Source organism: Haematobia irritans, chromosome 2, assembly GCF_050003625.1.
Source record: "Haematobia irritans isolate KBUSLIRL chromosome 2, ASM5000362v1, whole genome shotgun sequence".
Taxonomy (NCBI): Eukaryota; Metazoa; Arthropoda; class Insecta; order Diptera; family Muscidae; genus Haematobia; species Haematobia irritans.
In genome coordinates, this window is record NC_134398.1 from 15,162,996 (window position 1) to 15,177,036 (window position 14,041).

Genomic DNA, 14,041 nt, shown 5'->3' on the forward strand with positions numbered 1-14,041 from the left:
CAAATTTGTTTAGGCAGTAGCCGACTATCAAACCCTTTTTCGGGAGGTTCAAGTGTAGTTCACGTTGGGTTGAGTGAATTACCCGAATTTATTCTGATAATTGGTTGATAGTTTTGCTGCAAGTAGAGGATGCTGATGAGGAATGTGGTGATTCCGAAACAGCTGTACATCCAACCATCTTGCAGTCTATAGGGCTTTGCCCAAATAAATTTGACAAGCATACTTTTCCTCTGTTGGTTAAGCTACACTTGTAGTTTAGTCAATGCATGGCTTTAAGCTGAGATCAAAAAACAAAAAAACAACAATAACGATTGAAGAGAAGCCAACAATAACAAACAAAACGAAATCATAAAAAATAATAAAAATTATTTATTTGGCAAAATACCACAAAATTTTTCAATGCACATCCAAAACACTGAATTCAGATCATACCCTAAAAATGATTCAAATTCAGTGCAAGGGCTGTTGAAATGGTGGACATCTGTCCTATGACAAGCCCTTGTTAAATTCATAGCTTCTGCGCCAATTTTGCTCCACTTCCGGATCCAAAAAGAACATCTTCACTACTTTTTTGGCGACGCTTTTTTTGCTGGGACATTAATTCAAAATCAAATCAACAAAAGTTAAATTCAGTATATGCATTAAAAATGTTTAAATGTGCTCCCTTTGCATTGTATGATTTGTTGGAAGTAAATAATTTAATCGTTTCACTTGTAAGTGTAAGGAATTTAAGGAATAATGTAAGGAATATTTAACTCTTAAAATGCTTTCAGTTGTTAAAGTTAAGATACGGTTTCTTAATTTGTTTTTAACCGTGTCGAATATTAGAAATGCCCTTTCAGAGGAAGCACTTGAAAAGAGTAGCGAAAGCTATCCTAATGCATACTTGCTTATATCGAGGGATTTGTGCTGATCTCCCTCGTATATTTTCCGAATTTGGTTGAGAATTGTTTCACTTTATTGGATGTTAAATATTTTTTTGTCCCAAAAAAAAAACCAAATAAAAGTTACCCCTAAAAATCCCCCCAAACGGTTAAAAACCCCCTAAATTGGGGGTTTCCCCCAACCTGGCAACACTGCTCCACCAAGACGTAGGGTCATAATCTAATTCTTGAATCGCTGGTCCAAAAAGAAAATTAAAATTGAATATTCTCCTGAGCGATTTATGTTTACAAAACATTTAAGATAGGTGTGTCGCTTTATAACAAATTGTTATGTTAAACAAGATAATTAATTTGCTTTCCAGGCATAACAATGGGAAGCAAACACCATGTTTACCTGTCATCATGTAACTTAACTGATGTCCAACTCAAGGAACAAGGAAACTGCTTATTTTCAGCAAGGAAATATGATGATGCGATCAATTGTTACACAAAGTGTATAGTAAGTAAAGTTATATGCTATAAGTTGTACGTCATAGCTATACAAACTGAAGTACAAAAATTGGCATAGTACAATTTCTATTTGGGAATAGAAATCTGTTAATCAGTTTCTGGTGTATGATGTATGACCAAATGCCTTGTTCCACATATTGTCATGCCATCTAGACCCATATACACAATCAAATAAGTTTGGGTTTTATATCGAAAGAGTTCCAATGAATGAACCCCGTATGGAATGTCTGTTGTATTGAACTTTTAGGGATATATTATATTGAACTTTTAAGGATATAATGGATCTAGTTATGCCTTGTTCCACATATTGAGATGTCATGCCATCTAGACCCAGTACAAAATACACAATCAAATATGTTTGGATTTTATATCGAAAGAGTACCAATGAATGAACCCCGTATGGAATGTCTGTTGTATTGAACTTTTAAGGATATAATGGATCTAGTTATGTTTCCAAGCACAACTTGGGGTTATATATCACTATATAACCTTTTTAACGAGTCAATACGAAATATGCCAAAGGAGATGGTTTTGTTCAGGCCTGCCAAGCGCAAAACTAAGGTGAAACTTATCTACTGATAAAAAGGAAAAAGAATTTTCTGGTAGTAAGAAAATATAGGGGAAGAGAGTAAGCTCTTGAGATTAGTCTCGCCGTCTACTAAAGCCGTATTATCGACTGATACCAAATCGTTTTCGATGGTAGCTCGAATATCATAGTACAGCCAATAAGGAATATTGAATAAAAATCACAGTAATCAAATTTAAATAATTTTAATTAAGTTCGATGAGAAGATTGAAGTTTAATTTAATTTCTTTGTATATGGGGGCTTGTTATTAGTACCAAATTAGCATTGTTATCAAAGACAATACACTTTAGAAGATGGGAAATTGGCCTACGTCACAACAAATGTTGCATTGACGGTGCTAGTTCCATACATGTTTGTAATTTTTTTATTTGTTTTTTATTTTTTATGAAATACTTAATTTTCTTAATGAAATAATGTTAAATTTTAGGCAACAAGAAAAAAAATTACATTTTTTCGTTTATGGAAATTTATTTCCTGCACTTAATTTATATTTATTTGCATATTAATGCTATGTCATTGTCGTATACGCGTAAACGAAAAGTATACTCGATAAACGAAAAGTATGGACATAGCACCGTAAATGGTTTGATGTTCTCAGCAGCCAATCTCCCATCTTCTTCTCTCTATTGTCTTTGACTGTTTCTTCCCTCGATGAAATTAGTATTAATAAAACGTACTTATTTATTTAGTGTAAATTAATTTATAAAATAATATAAAAAATTACATTAGGACTGTTTACCAGGATCTTCACCTATAATAGCTAATAATTTGTTTATTGAAATCTTCCATATTAATTCATTTTGTTTAGATCAAAAATCCCAACAATGCAACATATTTCACAAATCGTGCCCTTTGCCAATTGAAACTAAAAAGATGGGAACTCTCATGCCAAGACTGTAGAAGAGCTCTTGATATAGATCCAAATATGTTGAAAGCTCATTTCTTTTTGGGACAATGTTTAATGGAAATGGAACTTTATGATGAATCCATAAAACATCTACAAAGAGGTAAATATCAATAAATTGATACTATCTCATCTCTATGTACTGAATATCCCATACGATTGAATATTTGCAAGCATTCGATTTGTCCAAGGAACAAAAACAGAATTTTGGTGACGATATAACATCACAGCTGCGATTGGCACGTAAGAAACGTTGGAATGTCCTGGAGGAGAAACGAATATGTCAGGAAATTGAGTTACAAACGTATTTGAACAGGTGAATACAAATGAGTTACAATAACGGTTGCCACTCGTGCAAGAAATAATCTACCAACATTTTACCAAAAATCTACCAAATTTAAAAAAAAAATTATTTTCAAGTTTTTGATTAATTTTTTGTGGTTAGCACGAAAATTAATATTTTGAAAGATATTGAATTTATTAAACATTTTCTCAAATTTCTATTGAAAAAAAAAACTTTGTAAAAATTTTATTTCTATAGAAAATTTTGTCAAATTTTTATTTCTATAGAAAATTTTATCAAAAATTTATTTCTATAGAAAATTTCCCAAAATTTTAGTTCTATAGAAAATTTTGTCAAAATTTTATTTCTCTAAATAATATTGTCAAATTTTATTTTTCTAGATAATTTTGTCGAAATTTTATTCCTATAGGAAATCTCAATTTCTATAGAAAAATATTGTATTTTTCTATAGAAAAGTGAAGTGCTGGAGAGGAATATTTTGCAAAATCTACACTCATAGAAAAAAATCTGCTAAAAACAGCAGTCGATGTTTGCTGTTATATTTTTGTACTTCAGAGCCTAATGAACAACAATTTATAAAATTTTTAGGTTATAAATTTTTCCCAAAGCATATTTAAGAACCAAAAGTAGTTTTTGGTATATTTTTGCACTGTAATATACTTACAAGCTCCTAAATACGACCAGCAAACATTTTGTTTGCTGTTATGCCTCAATTCGGTAAATATTCAGATTTTTGGTCAAATACTATAAAGTATTGTGTTAATTATGTTAGGATAGCTCCTAAGTTGACATTTTTATTTGTTTTAGCCAAAATAAAACATGTTTTGGTGTAATCGAGCTTAAAAATAGCAGGAAATGTTTGATATTTCAGCAAACACTGACTGCTGTCCCTTTTTCAGCAGACTTTCTGCTGTTTTAGCAGACTTTTCTGCTGTCCCTACTAACAAATTTCTTTGGGTGTACCAAAACATTAAAAATTCTACACACAAAAAAATTTTTTGGTGATTCAATCACGAATTTAGTTGATCCAATTAATGTTTTAATTGAAATGTCTTCAATCACAGAAATGATAGTATCAATTAAAAAATTAATTGAAGGTCAATTAAAAAATTAATTGATACTATTACGTTTTGTGATTGATTTTTGTTTCAATAAAAAATTTGTTGATTCAATTAAATTATTAATTGAATATTTTTTAAAACTCAATTAAAATTTTAATTGGAAAAATTTTAGTGAAATTTTTTTCTGTGTACCAATCTACCAAACAGTAAAAAAAATCTACCATTATTGGTAGAATTCTACCAACTGTGGCAACCGTGGTTACAATTCCCATTTTCTTAATTTTATTGGAAATTTTGTTTCAGACTTATTAAGGAAGATATGGAAAATCGTTTGGCCAAACTTAAACTTGACGAAAGTGCCAACGAGGAACAAACAAAAGAAAAACATCAAGAAATCGAACAAGAATGCGTAAGTAAATTTATTTGTGACATGTCCTTGCAATAATCATGACAAAAATGTTTTTTTTTTATCTAATACAACAGGATGATCATGTGAAGGAACTCAACAATATATTTGCCAAAGTTGATGAGCGAAGACGGGTAGGTATCACAAGATTTTATGAGATTTTAAAACCAGTTATATTTATTTTATTTTTATGTTATATTTTTATTGTGATAATTAGTAGTAGTAAAGCAATTTTTTAAAAAATGTATTTTAATCGATATCCCGAATATTTATATTTTATTTAATTATTCCACAAATTCGTAATACAAAGCCCATAGGATCAATTAGTCTTAATATTATTTCCTTTTTTTGGGCATATTAAAATCAAATTTTATTTCATATTCTCTTCGGTTCCTTATTTCAAGAATCTTTCGATTCGATTTTTCCAAATTCAATTAATTTTGTTTTTTTAAATAAGGTAAATCGGCTAATAACTTCATTTTCATTAAGCAAGAACATCTAAATCGACTTCTTTCATCTTTTATCTTTCAATTCAATTTTCAATTTCTTTTTTTTTTTTTCTTTCAGAAACGTGATGTTCCCGATTATTTGTGTGGCAAAATCAGTTTCGAAATTCTTACGGATCCTGTCATTACACCTTCTGGCATAACATACGAACGCAAAGACATTGAAGAACATTTACATCGTGTTGGACATTTTGATCCAGTTACTCGTGTCAAACTTACTCAAGACCAATTAATACCTAATTTTACTATGAAAGAAGTGGTTGATGCGTTTATAGCCGAAAATGAGTGGTCATTGGATTATTGAAAGAAGAAAAATCCCAAGTATTACAATTATTACTATTACTATTGATTGTAAAATTTTTATTATTTATGTATTAATGTGATTCTATTCGAATATTTTAATATGCAAAATTGTACTGAATTTTAGCATATCCATTTTTATATATGCCCCCCGCCCTAACCCTGATTTCTCTTGTTGACTGGTTTTAAATAGATATATTATGTAGGAATAAGGAAAATAAATCTCTCACTCTCATCATACACCATGATTTAATTGAACGTAGATTTTTCCATTGTACACCGTCACTATTGAGAAGTTGTATCCACGATTGCCACTCCAGCCATAAATAATCTACCAACATTTGGAGAAAATATTACCAAGAAAAAAACAATCAAACAAAAAAATCTTTTATTGCTAAATTGTATTTCTATAGAAACTTTAGTCAAAAAAAAAATTTTGTCAAAATTTTATTTCTATAGAAAAATTTGTCAAAATTTTATTTGTATAGAAAATTTTGTAAAGATTTTATTTCTATAGAAAATGTTGTCAACATTTTATTTGTATAGAAAATTTTGTCAACATTTTATTTCTATAGAAAATTTTGTCAAAATTTTATTTCTATAGAAAATTTTGTCAAAATTTTATTTCCATAGAAAATTTTGTCAAAATTTTATTTCTATAGAAAATTTTGTCAAATTTTTATTTCTATAGAAAATTTTGTCAAAATTTTATTTCCATAGAAAATTTTGTCAAAATTTTATTTCCATAGAAAATTTTGTCAAAATTGTATTTCTATAGACAACTTTGTCAAAATTTTATTCCTATAGAAAATTTTATCAAAATTTTATTTCTATCGAAAATTTTGTCAAAATTTTATTTCTATCGAAAATTTTGTCAAAATTTTATTTCTATCGAAAATTTTGTCAAAATTTTATTTCTATCGAAAATTTTGTCAAAATTTTATTTCTATCGAAAATTTTGTCAAAATTTTATTTCTATAGAAAATTTTGTCAAACTTTTATTTCTATAGAAAATTTTGTCAAAATTTTATTTCTATAGAAAATTTTGTCAAAATTTTATTTCTATAGAAAATTTTGTCAAAATTTTATTTCTATAGAAAATTTTGTCAAAATTTTATTTCCATAGAAAATTTTGTCAAAATTTTATTTCTATAGAAAATTTTGTCAAATTTTTATTTCTATAGAAAATTTTGTCAAAATTTTATTTCCATAGAAAATTTTGTCAAAATTTTATTTCCATAGAAAATTTTGTCAAAATTGTATTTCTATAGACAACTTTGTCAAAATTTTATTCCTATAGAAAATTTTATCAAAATTTTATTTCTATCGAAAATTTTGTCAAAATTTTATTTCTATAGAAAATTTTGTCAAAATTTTATTTCTATAGAAAATTTTGTCAAAATTTTATTTCTATAGAAAATTTTGTCAAAATTTTATTTCCATAGAAAATTTTGTCAAAATTTTATTTCTATAGAAAATTTTGTCAAATTTTTATTTCTATAGAAAATTTTGTCAAAATTTTATTTCCATAGAAAATTTTGTCAAAATTTTATTTCCATAGAAAATTTTGTCAAAATTGTATTTCTATAGACAACTTTGTCAAAATTTTATTCCTATAGAAAATTTTATCAAAATTTTATTTCTATCGAAAATTTTGTCAAAATTTTATTTCTATCGAAAATTTTGTCAAAATTTTATTTCTTTACGAAATGTTGTTAAAAGTTTATTTCTATAAAAAATTTGTCAAAACTTTATTTCTATAGAAAATTTTATAAAAATTTTATTTTTATATAAAATTTTGTCAAAAAATTTTGTAATTTTTTTTTGTATAAAAAAATTTTGTCAAAATTTTATTTTTATAGAAAATTTTGTAAATTTTTTTCTATAGAAAATGTCAAAATTTAATTTGTATAGAAAATGTTGTCAAAATTTTATTTCCATAGAAAATTTTGTCCAAATTTTATTTCTATAGAAAATTTTGTCAAATTTATATTTCTATAAAAAATTTCTCAAAATTTTTATTTCTATGGAAAATGTTGTCAAAATTTTATTTCTATAGAAAATTTTGTCAAAATTTTATTTCTTTACAAAATGTTGTTTCGGTCAGGCGTATGCGGGGAATATAAACAGCTGTAGAAATTAGAGATGCCACCAAAGACTTTGTAACAAAGATTATCTGAAATGACAAGATGTCTATATGCTTCCTCTTTTTTTCCAATAGGCTCGTGAGTTTAGGTCCATACATGTATGAGAGAGTTGGAAAAAAATGGGTATGATGTTACGAATTTAAAAAAGGAAAGAAAATGAAGAATTTTCAATTTGGTTAATAGGCCTGTTTCTGCACCCTTTTCATTCAACATTTATGCCAAAAGAAATTACTGCAAGTAAATTGTGTTTATTTTTATTTTGTTGTGTCTTTATTGGTACCATATCTTTGCAAATTACATTGCCATGCAAAACATAATGACTAATATGGTTTATTTATAATTATATGATGATAAAAATGGCAATTTTAACGGCTAAACTGGAACTTAATACCCACCTTAAGACATTAATCATTAAGAGATGTCTATTATGCTCCCTGGTGTTCTTTTCTACAGTTTTTCTGAGAAAACAGGAATTTTTACTTTACAGTTTTAATTTTGGTTTAAACTTATGAAACACGCACGTAGTAGTGGCCAATTCAAAATGTTTCCCTCTTTCAACTTTTTTATTTGCCAATTATTGTTTTTTTATTTGTTTTTGTTCATGCTTTTGTCTAAACGAAAACTTTAAGAGTCACAAATTATTACACATTATTGGTCCCCCGAACACAGCTATTTACACATATGATTGCTACGAATACAATTTTAAAGAGGAATTGGAGAAAATGTTGCAAAGAAACCTTCCAACAAGCAAAATAGATAACGAACGTGTGTGAACCTAAAGTCGTGCACTTGTATCTATTCAAGAACAAGAGGCAATTTGGACATCTTGTTATAATTACGAAGTCTTTGATGAGCCTATTGGAAAAAAGAGGAACCATATAGACATCTTGTTATTTCAGATAATCTTTGCGTCTCTAGATTGTTGATATGGCAACACTGTGTTTCATTCCACACTAAACAGCTGACTGTCGGAATTGTTTACAAAATTCCCACAGCGAGCATCGCCAATCAAACGTTTGCCGGAAATCTTTGCTGACCCCAATCAATAATGGCTGATGAGGAGTATGAACGTTTTGAAATTACCGATTACGATCTGGAAAATGAATTCAATCCAAATAGATTTAGGAAAAAACAAACCAAACATCAAACGATTTATGGTAAGAAGAGAAAGAGAACTACTTGAAGAAGGAAACCAGCAACCATTTGTTGTGCTTCATTTTTCTTAGGTATTTGGGCAGATGATAGTGATAAAGAAGACGATGAAGATACTTCCAGCCGACGAAAAGGACGAAGGCGTGGCGGAGCTTCTGGTAGTCGTAGTAAGGATTACACTGCCCCAGTAAGTTTTGTGGCCGGGGGAATACAACAAGCTGGGAAGAAACAAAAAGGCAAAAAAGATGATGAAAAATTGGATGACGATGAAAATCCCATTACCGATGAAGAAGATGAATTGGATAGTCATCCTGGATTTGGGGCTGGACAAAGACCAACTCTTATGGACATTGACTCGCCTCATAGCAGTGAAGATTCCGAAGCGGAAGAGGAAAGAAGAATGCCACCTCCTTCCCAGGGGCAAAGACCGACAACGTTTAAGCAACAGACTGGTCATCTTAAAGTGGGTGCTTGGGAACAGCATACACGAGGTATTGGAGCAAAGCTCTTGCTACAAATGGGTTATAAACCCGGCATGGGTTTGGGTAAAGATCTTCAAGGTATTTCACAACCTGTTGAAGCCCATGTAAGAAAAGGTCGTGGAGCAATTGGGGCCTATGGTCCTGAAACTGCTGCAAGTGTGGGTGGAAAGGGAGTAAGTAACACGTACTCAATTCCTCAGAGAGCTAAAGGCTACAGCGAATTTTAATATTTTTTTAGCATGTTCCCCAAATCGACGAAGATGTCCGAGAGGCCAAGGAATTCAAAGAGAAATTAAATAAATGGAAAAAAGAAGGTGATGGACGAACAGATAAGAATACCAAGAGATATTATTACAAATCTGTTGAAGAGGTTTTGGAAAAGGGGAAAAAATCAAATTTTATTATAGGCGATAAAATAAGGTAAGTTGGAAGTAATAAGGCTTTGACGAGGAAAACACTTTGGTATTTTCTTTTTTTTTTAGTAAAAAACTTGGCAATGTTCCCGTTATTGATATGACTGGTCCCGAGAAAAGAGTGCTCAGTGGTTATCATGCCATTGGCCAATCCAAAATAATCGATGAAGATCTTTATGATGCTATAGAAGAGGTTCAACCTAAGAAATCCGCCAGTACATTTGCCCTACCGGAATTAATGCATAATTTATCCTTAATTGTGAATATGTGCGAACAGGATATCATAGCTTTGGATACCTCACAAAATAATGCCTCCGAACGGCAGGCCTCATTGGAGCAGGAGAAAAAGCAATTGGAGGAAATTGTGAATTTGGAAAAAAATCATATTGATACCTTGGATTATGTTCTCAAACTGGTTGATGAACTAGTGAATACAGATGACACCGTAAGTTTATCAAGGGCTGAAGCAATTTTCCTCGAGTTACAACAAAACTATGCTTCGGAATATAAACAATTTGGTTTGGACGATTTGGCTGCGGGAGTAATTGCCCCATTGCTTAAGAATTATTTAAGCGAATGGAAACCTTTAGAAAATCCCACACAACATGTGGATATTATTAAGAAATGGCGTTCAATTTTAGATAATCAAGATGGTATAGGTCAAGAGAAACGTTCGAATATTTTCGATCCATATTCGGCCCTAATATGGGCTGGTGTTATACCCAGTTTTCGTTCTTGTTCAGAATTTTGGGATCCCAAGCAGCATCAATCAATGGCTGCTTTGCTGGACTGTTGGGCACCATTGTTTCCCTCTTGGATATTGGATTCGGTATTGGAACAATTGGTCTTGCCTCGTCTAAATACGGGTGTACGACAATGGGATCCTCTAACTGACACCGTTCCCATACACATATGGATTTTACCTTGGAATACGATATTGGGTCACAAAATGGAAGAATTCATATTTCCCACAATACGTGAAAAACTTGGTAATGCCCTTAAGGCTTGGCTTCCCCAAGATCGTTCGGCCAGAGCTATGCTAACTCCCTGGAAAGGGGCATTTGATGAAAATCAAATGCAATTGTTTCTATTGACTCATATAATACCAAAATTACAAATGGTTTTGAATGAGTTCCTTATAAATCCCTTGCAGCAGGATTTGGGTGAGTATATGCAATTGCTATAAAATGATTTCATCCTAAATTCCGATGGTTGACTTTTGTATTTCTAGAACCTTGGAATCAAGTTTGGGAATGGCATGAACTAATACCAACCATGCAAATGGCTCAACTTCTTGATAAATTCTTCTTTCCCAAATGGATGCAAGTTCTTGTCATGTGGCTCAATCAATCACCAGATTATACAGAAATATCTCGTTGGTATAGTGGTTGGAAGAGTATGCTATCTGAAGATCTCTTGCGAGAGCCTTCCATTAAGGAACATCTAAGGCGTGCATTAGAAATGATGCACCGTGCCACCGATCAAGTGGCCTCAGTGCCCTCAATACCTACTAATATGACAGGACCAAATTTGATTGGTGCAACAAGTACACCGCCACCACCACAACCACCACCACCTCCGATTCTTATGGATCTACCGGCTGCAGCTCCGGTACAATTGGAATTCAAAGAATTGGTATCGCGTAAATGTTCGGAGAGGGGTATTTTGTTTGCCCCACTACCCGGTCGGCGGGAAATGGGCAAACAAGTTTATCGTGTGGGCAAATTGTATTGCTATATAGATCGTAATGTATGCATGATAACGGATAATACATTTCAAAATTGGATACCAACACCGCTACAACCTATGTTGGAGCGTGCCATAACAGGAGTTCTCAATTGAGGGTAGTAGTACGTACATAAGCTTATAGTAAAATCAGTGAAAAAGCAAAAAAGTGAAAATAAATGTATCCATGAAAATACTGCGTATTTAATTTCAATAGTTAATAGTGACACATGGGTTTCAAAAAGACAAGGAATTAATTCCAAAGACCACAATATTTTCAGCTTTTTATGAAATCAACGATTTCAGGCATTACTTCAAACAAATTCTGATGCATACTAACAATACAGAGTCTGATGACATGGATTGGCTGAGCGAATTGATAACTTTGTGCCATCACTTGAAGTAGGTAAGAATAAAACATGAAAACCAATTCAGGAGATTTTTTCTTAAATGCATTAGCAAATTTTAATTAAAAAAAATATGAAATGTTTTTAGTGCAAACGACAAGACTCGTACGTATATGTAAAATGTGGTTAATATTGTCGTGTGTACTTAATGTTGTACACAGATAACTTACAACAAAATACGCAGATACCAATTGTTGAGAATATGAGCTTCGTTTCCTGTTATTAACTAATTGTAGTATGGGCTTACCTATTGATGCAAACACATTTCCCTACACCCAAAGAAAATTGTTAGTAGACATAACAGTAATACATGCTAAAACCGCAGAAAGTTTGCTTAAACAGCGCATATTTTGGTTTTATTTCAATAAAAAATTTTGTCAAAATTTTATTTCCATTGACATTTTTGTCGAAATTTTAATTCTATTGAAAATTTTGTCGAAATTTTATTTCTATAGAACAATTTCTCAAAACTTTATTTCTATAGAAATTTTTGTCGAAATTTTAATTCTATTGAAAATTTTGCCGAAATTTTATTTCCATAGAAAATTTTGTCAAAATTTTATTTCTATAAAAAATTTTGTCAAAATTTTAATTTCTATAGAAAATTTTGTCAAAATTTTATTTCTATAGAAAATTTTCTCAAAATTTTATTTCTATAGAAATTTCGGTCGAAATTTTAATTCTATTGAAAATTTTGCGGAAATTTTAATTCCATAGAAAATTTTATTTCTATAGAAAATTTTGTCAAAATTTTATTTCTATAGAGAATTTTGTCAAAATTTTATTTATATAGAAAATTTTGTTAAAATTTTATTTGTATAGAAAATTTTGTCAAAATTTTATTTATATAGAAAATTCTGTCGAAATTTTATTTATATAGAAACTTTTATCAAAATTTTATTTCTATAGAAAATTTTGTCAAATTTTTTTTTTTAAATTTTTTTTTTGTCAAAATTTTATTTTTATAGAAAATTTTGTCGATATTTTATTTCTATAGAAATTTTTGTCAAAATTTTATTTCTATAGAAAATTTTCTCAAAATATTGTTCCTATAGAAAATTTTGTCAAAATTTTATTTTTATAGAAAATTTTGTCAACATTTTATTTCTATAGAAAATTTTGTCAAAATTTTATTTATATAGAAAATTTTGTCAAAATTTTATTAAAAAAAAAAAATTGTCGAAATTTTATTTCTATAGAAAATTTGTTCGAAATTTTATTTCTATAGAAAATTTTGTCGAAATTTTATTTCTATAGAAAATGTTGTCAAAATTTTATATCTATAGAAAATTTTTTCAAAATTTTATTTCTATAAAAATTTTGGCAAAATTTTATTTCTATAGAAAATGTTGTCAAAATTTTATTTCTATAGAAAATGTTGTCAAAATTTTATTTCTATAGAAAATTTTATCAAAATTTTAGTTATATAGAAAATTCTGTCGAAATTTTATTTATATAGAAACTTTTGTCAAAATTTTATTTCTATAGAAAATTTTGTCAAAATTTTAGTAAAAAAAAAAAAATTTTGCCAAAATTTTATTTTAATAGAAAATTTTGTCGATATTTTATTTCTATAGAAAATTTTGTCAAAATATTGTTCCTATAGAAAATTTTGTCAACATTTTATTTTTATAGAAAATTTTGTCAACATTTTATTTCTATAAAAAATTTTGTCAACATTTAGCACTTTTTTGAAAAATTTTAAATAATTTGTATCATATTATTAATTCTTACTCTATTTTTATCCTATTTGAAACAAACATTTTTAAAATTTCCCATTCAAAATATGAAAAAAGGCGAATTATAAAAAGTTGAATTAAAAGAACTTCCTGTGTAGTAAAATAAAGAACATCTTTGGGAGGAAATTTTTGGAAGTGCTGAGAAGTTACTTTTCTAAATTATACAACATCTGCTTTAGTAGATGTTTAGTAGCAATTCCAAAAATGTCCTCCCAAAGATGTTCTCTATTTTAACTACACAGGAAGTTCTTTTAATACAATCTTTTATAAATCGCTCTTTCATATTTTTATGGGTAATTTTAACTTTTTTTGTTTTAAATAGGTTAAAAACAGAGTAAGAATTAATAACATTATTAACATTATGTCGGAAAAATGCTAAATCCACTACATTTGCACTACTTTTTTGCCGACGCTTTTTTTTTGTTGGGATGCATCGCCTAAAAGTATGCAAATATTTCTAAGTTAAGTTTCTATATTAGACAAAATAAGTTACTTCTTTAAAGGTAGGTACTAA

General features: G+C 29.2%; 2 protein-coding genes across 2 annotated transcripts; both read left to right on the plus strand.

Annotated features, from left to right (window-relative positions):
• The first annotated feature begins 1,059 nt into the window (after positions 1-1,059).
• Positions 1,060-5,715, plus strand: LOC142223566 (E3 ubiquitin-protein ligase CHIP-like). Its single transcript, XM_075293446.1, has 7 exons — positions 1,060-1,189; positions 1,247-1,383; positions 2,790-2,988; positions 3,060-3,201; positions 4,554-4,659; positions 4,734-4,790; positions 5,224-5,715. The coding sequence occupies exons 2-7, from the start codon at positions 1,255-1,257 to the stop codon at positions 5,464-5,466; spliced, it is 876 nt and encodes a 291-aa protein (XP_075149561.1). The 5' UTR covers positions 1,060-1,189; positions 1,247-1,254; the 3' UTR covers positions 5,467-5,715.
• Positions 5,716-8,503: 2,788 nt separating this feature from the next.
• Positions 8,504-11,575, plus strand: sip1 (septin interacting protein 1). The gene is made up of 5 exons (XM_075293447.1): positions 8,504-8,766; positions 8,836-9,416; positions 9,482-9,663; positions 9,726-10,819; positions 10,888-11,575. Exons 1-5 carry the CDS (start codon positions 8,658-8,660, stop codon positions 11,496-11,498), a joined length of 2,577 nt encoding a protein of 858 aa, XP_075149562.1. The 5' UTR covers positions 8,504-8,657; the 3' UTR covers positions 11,499-11,575.
• Positions 11,576-14,041: the final 2,466 nt, after the last annotated feature.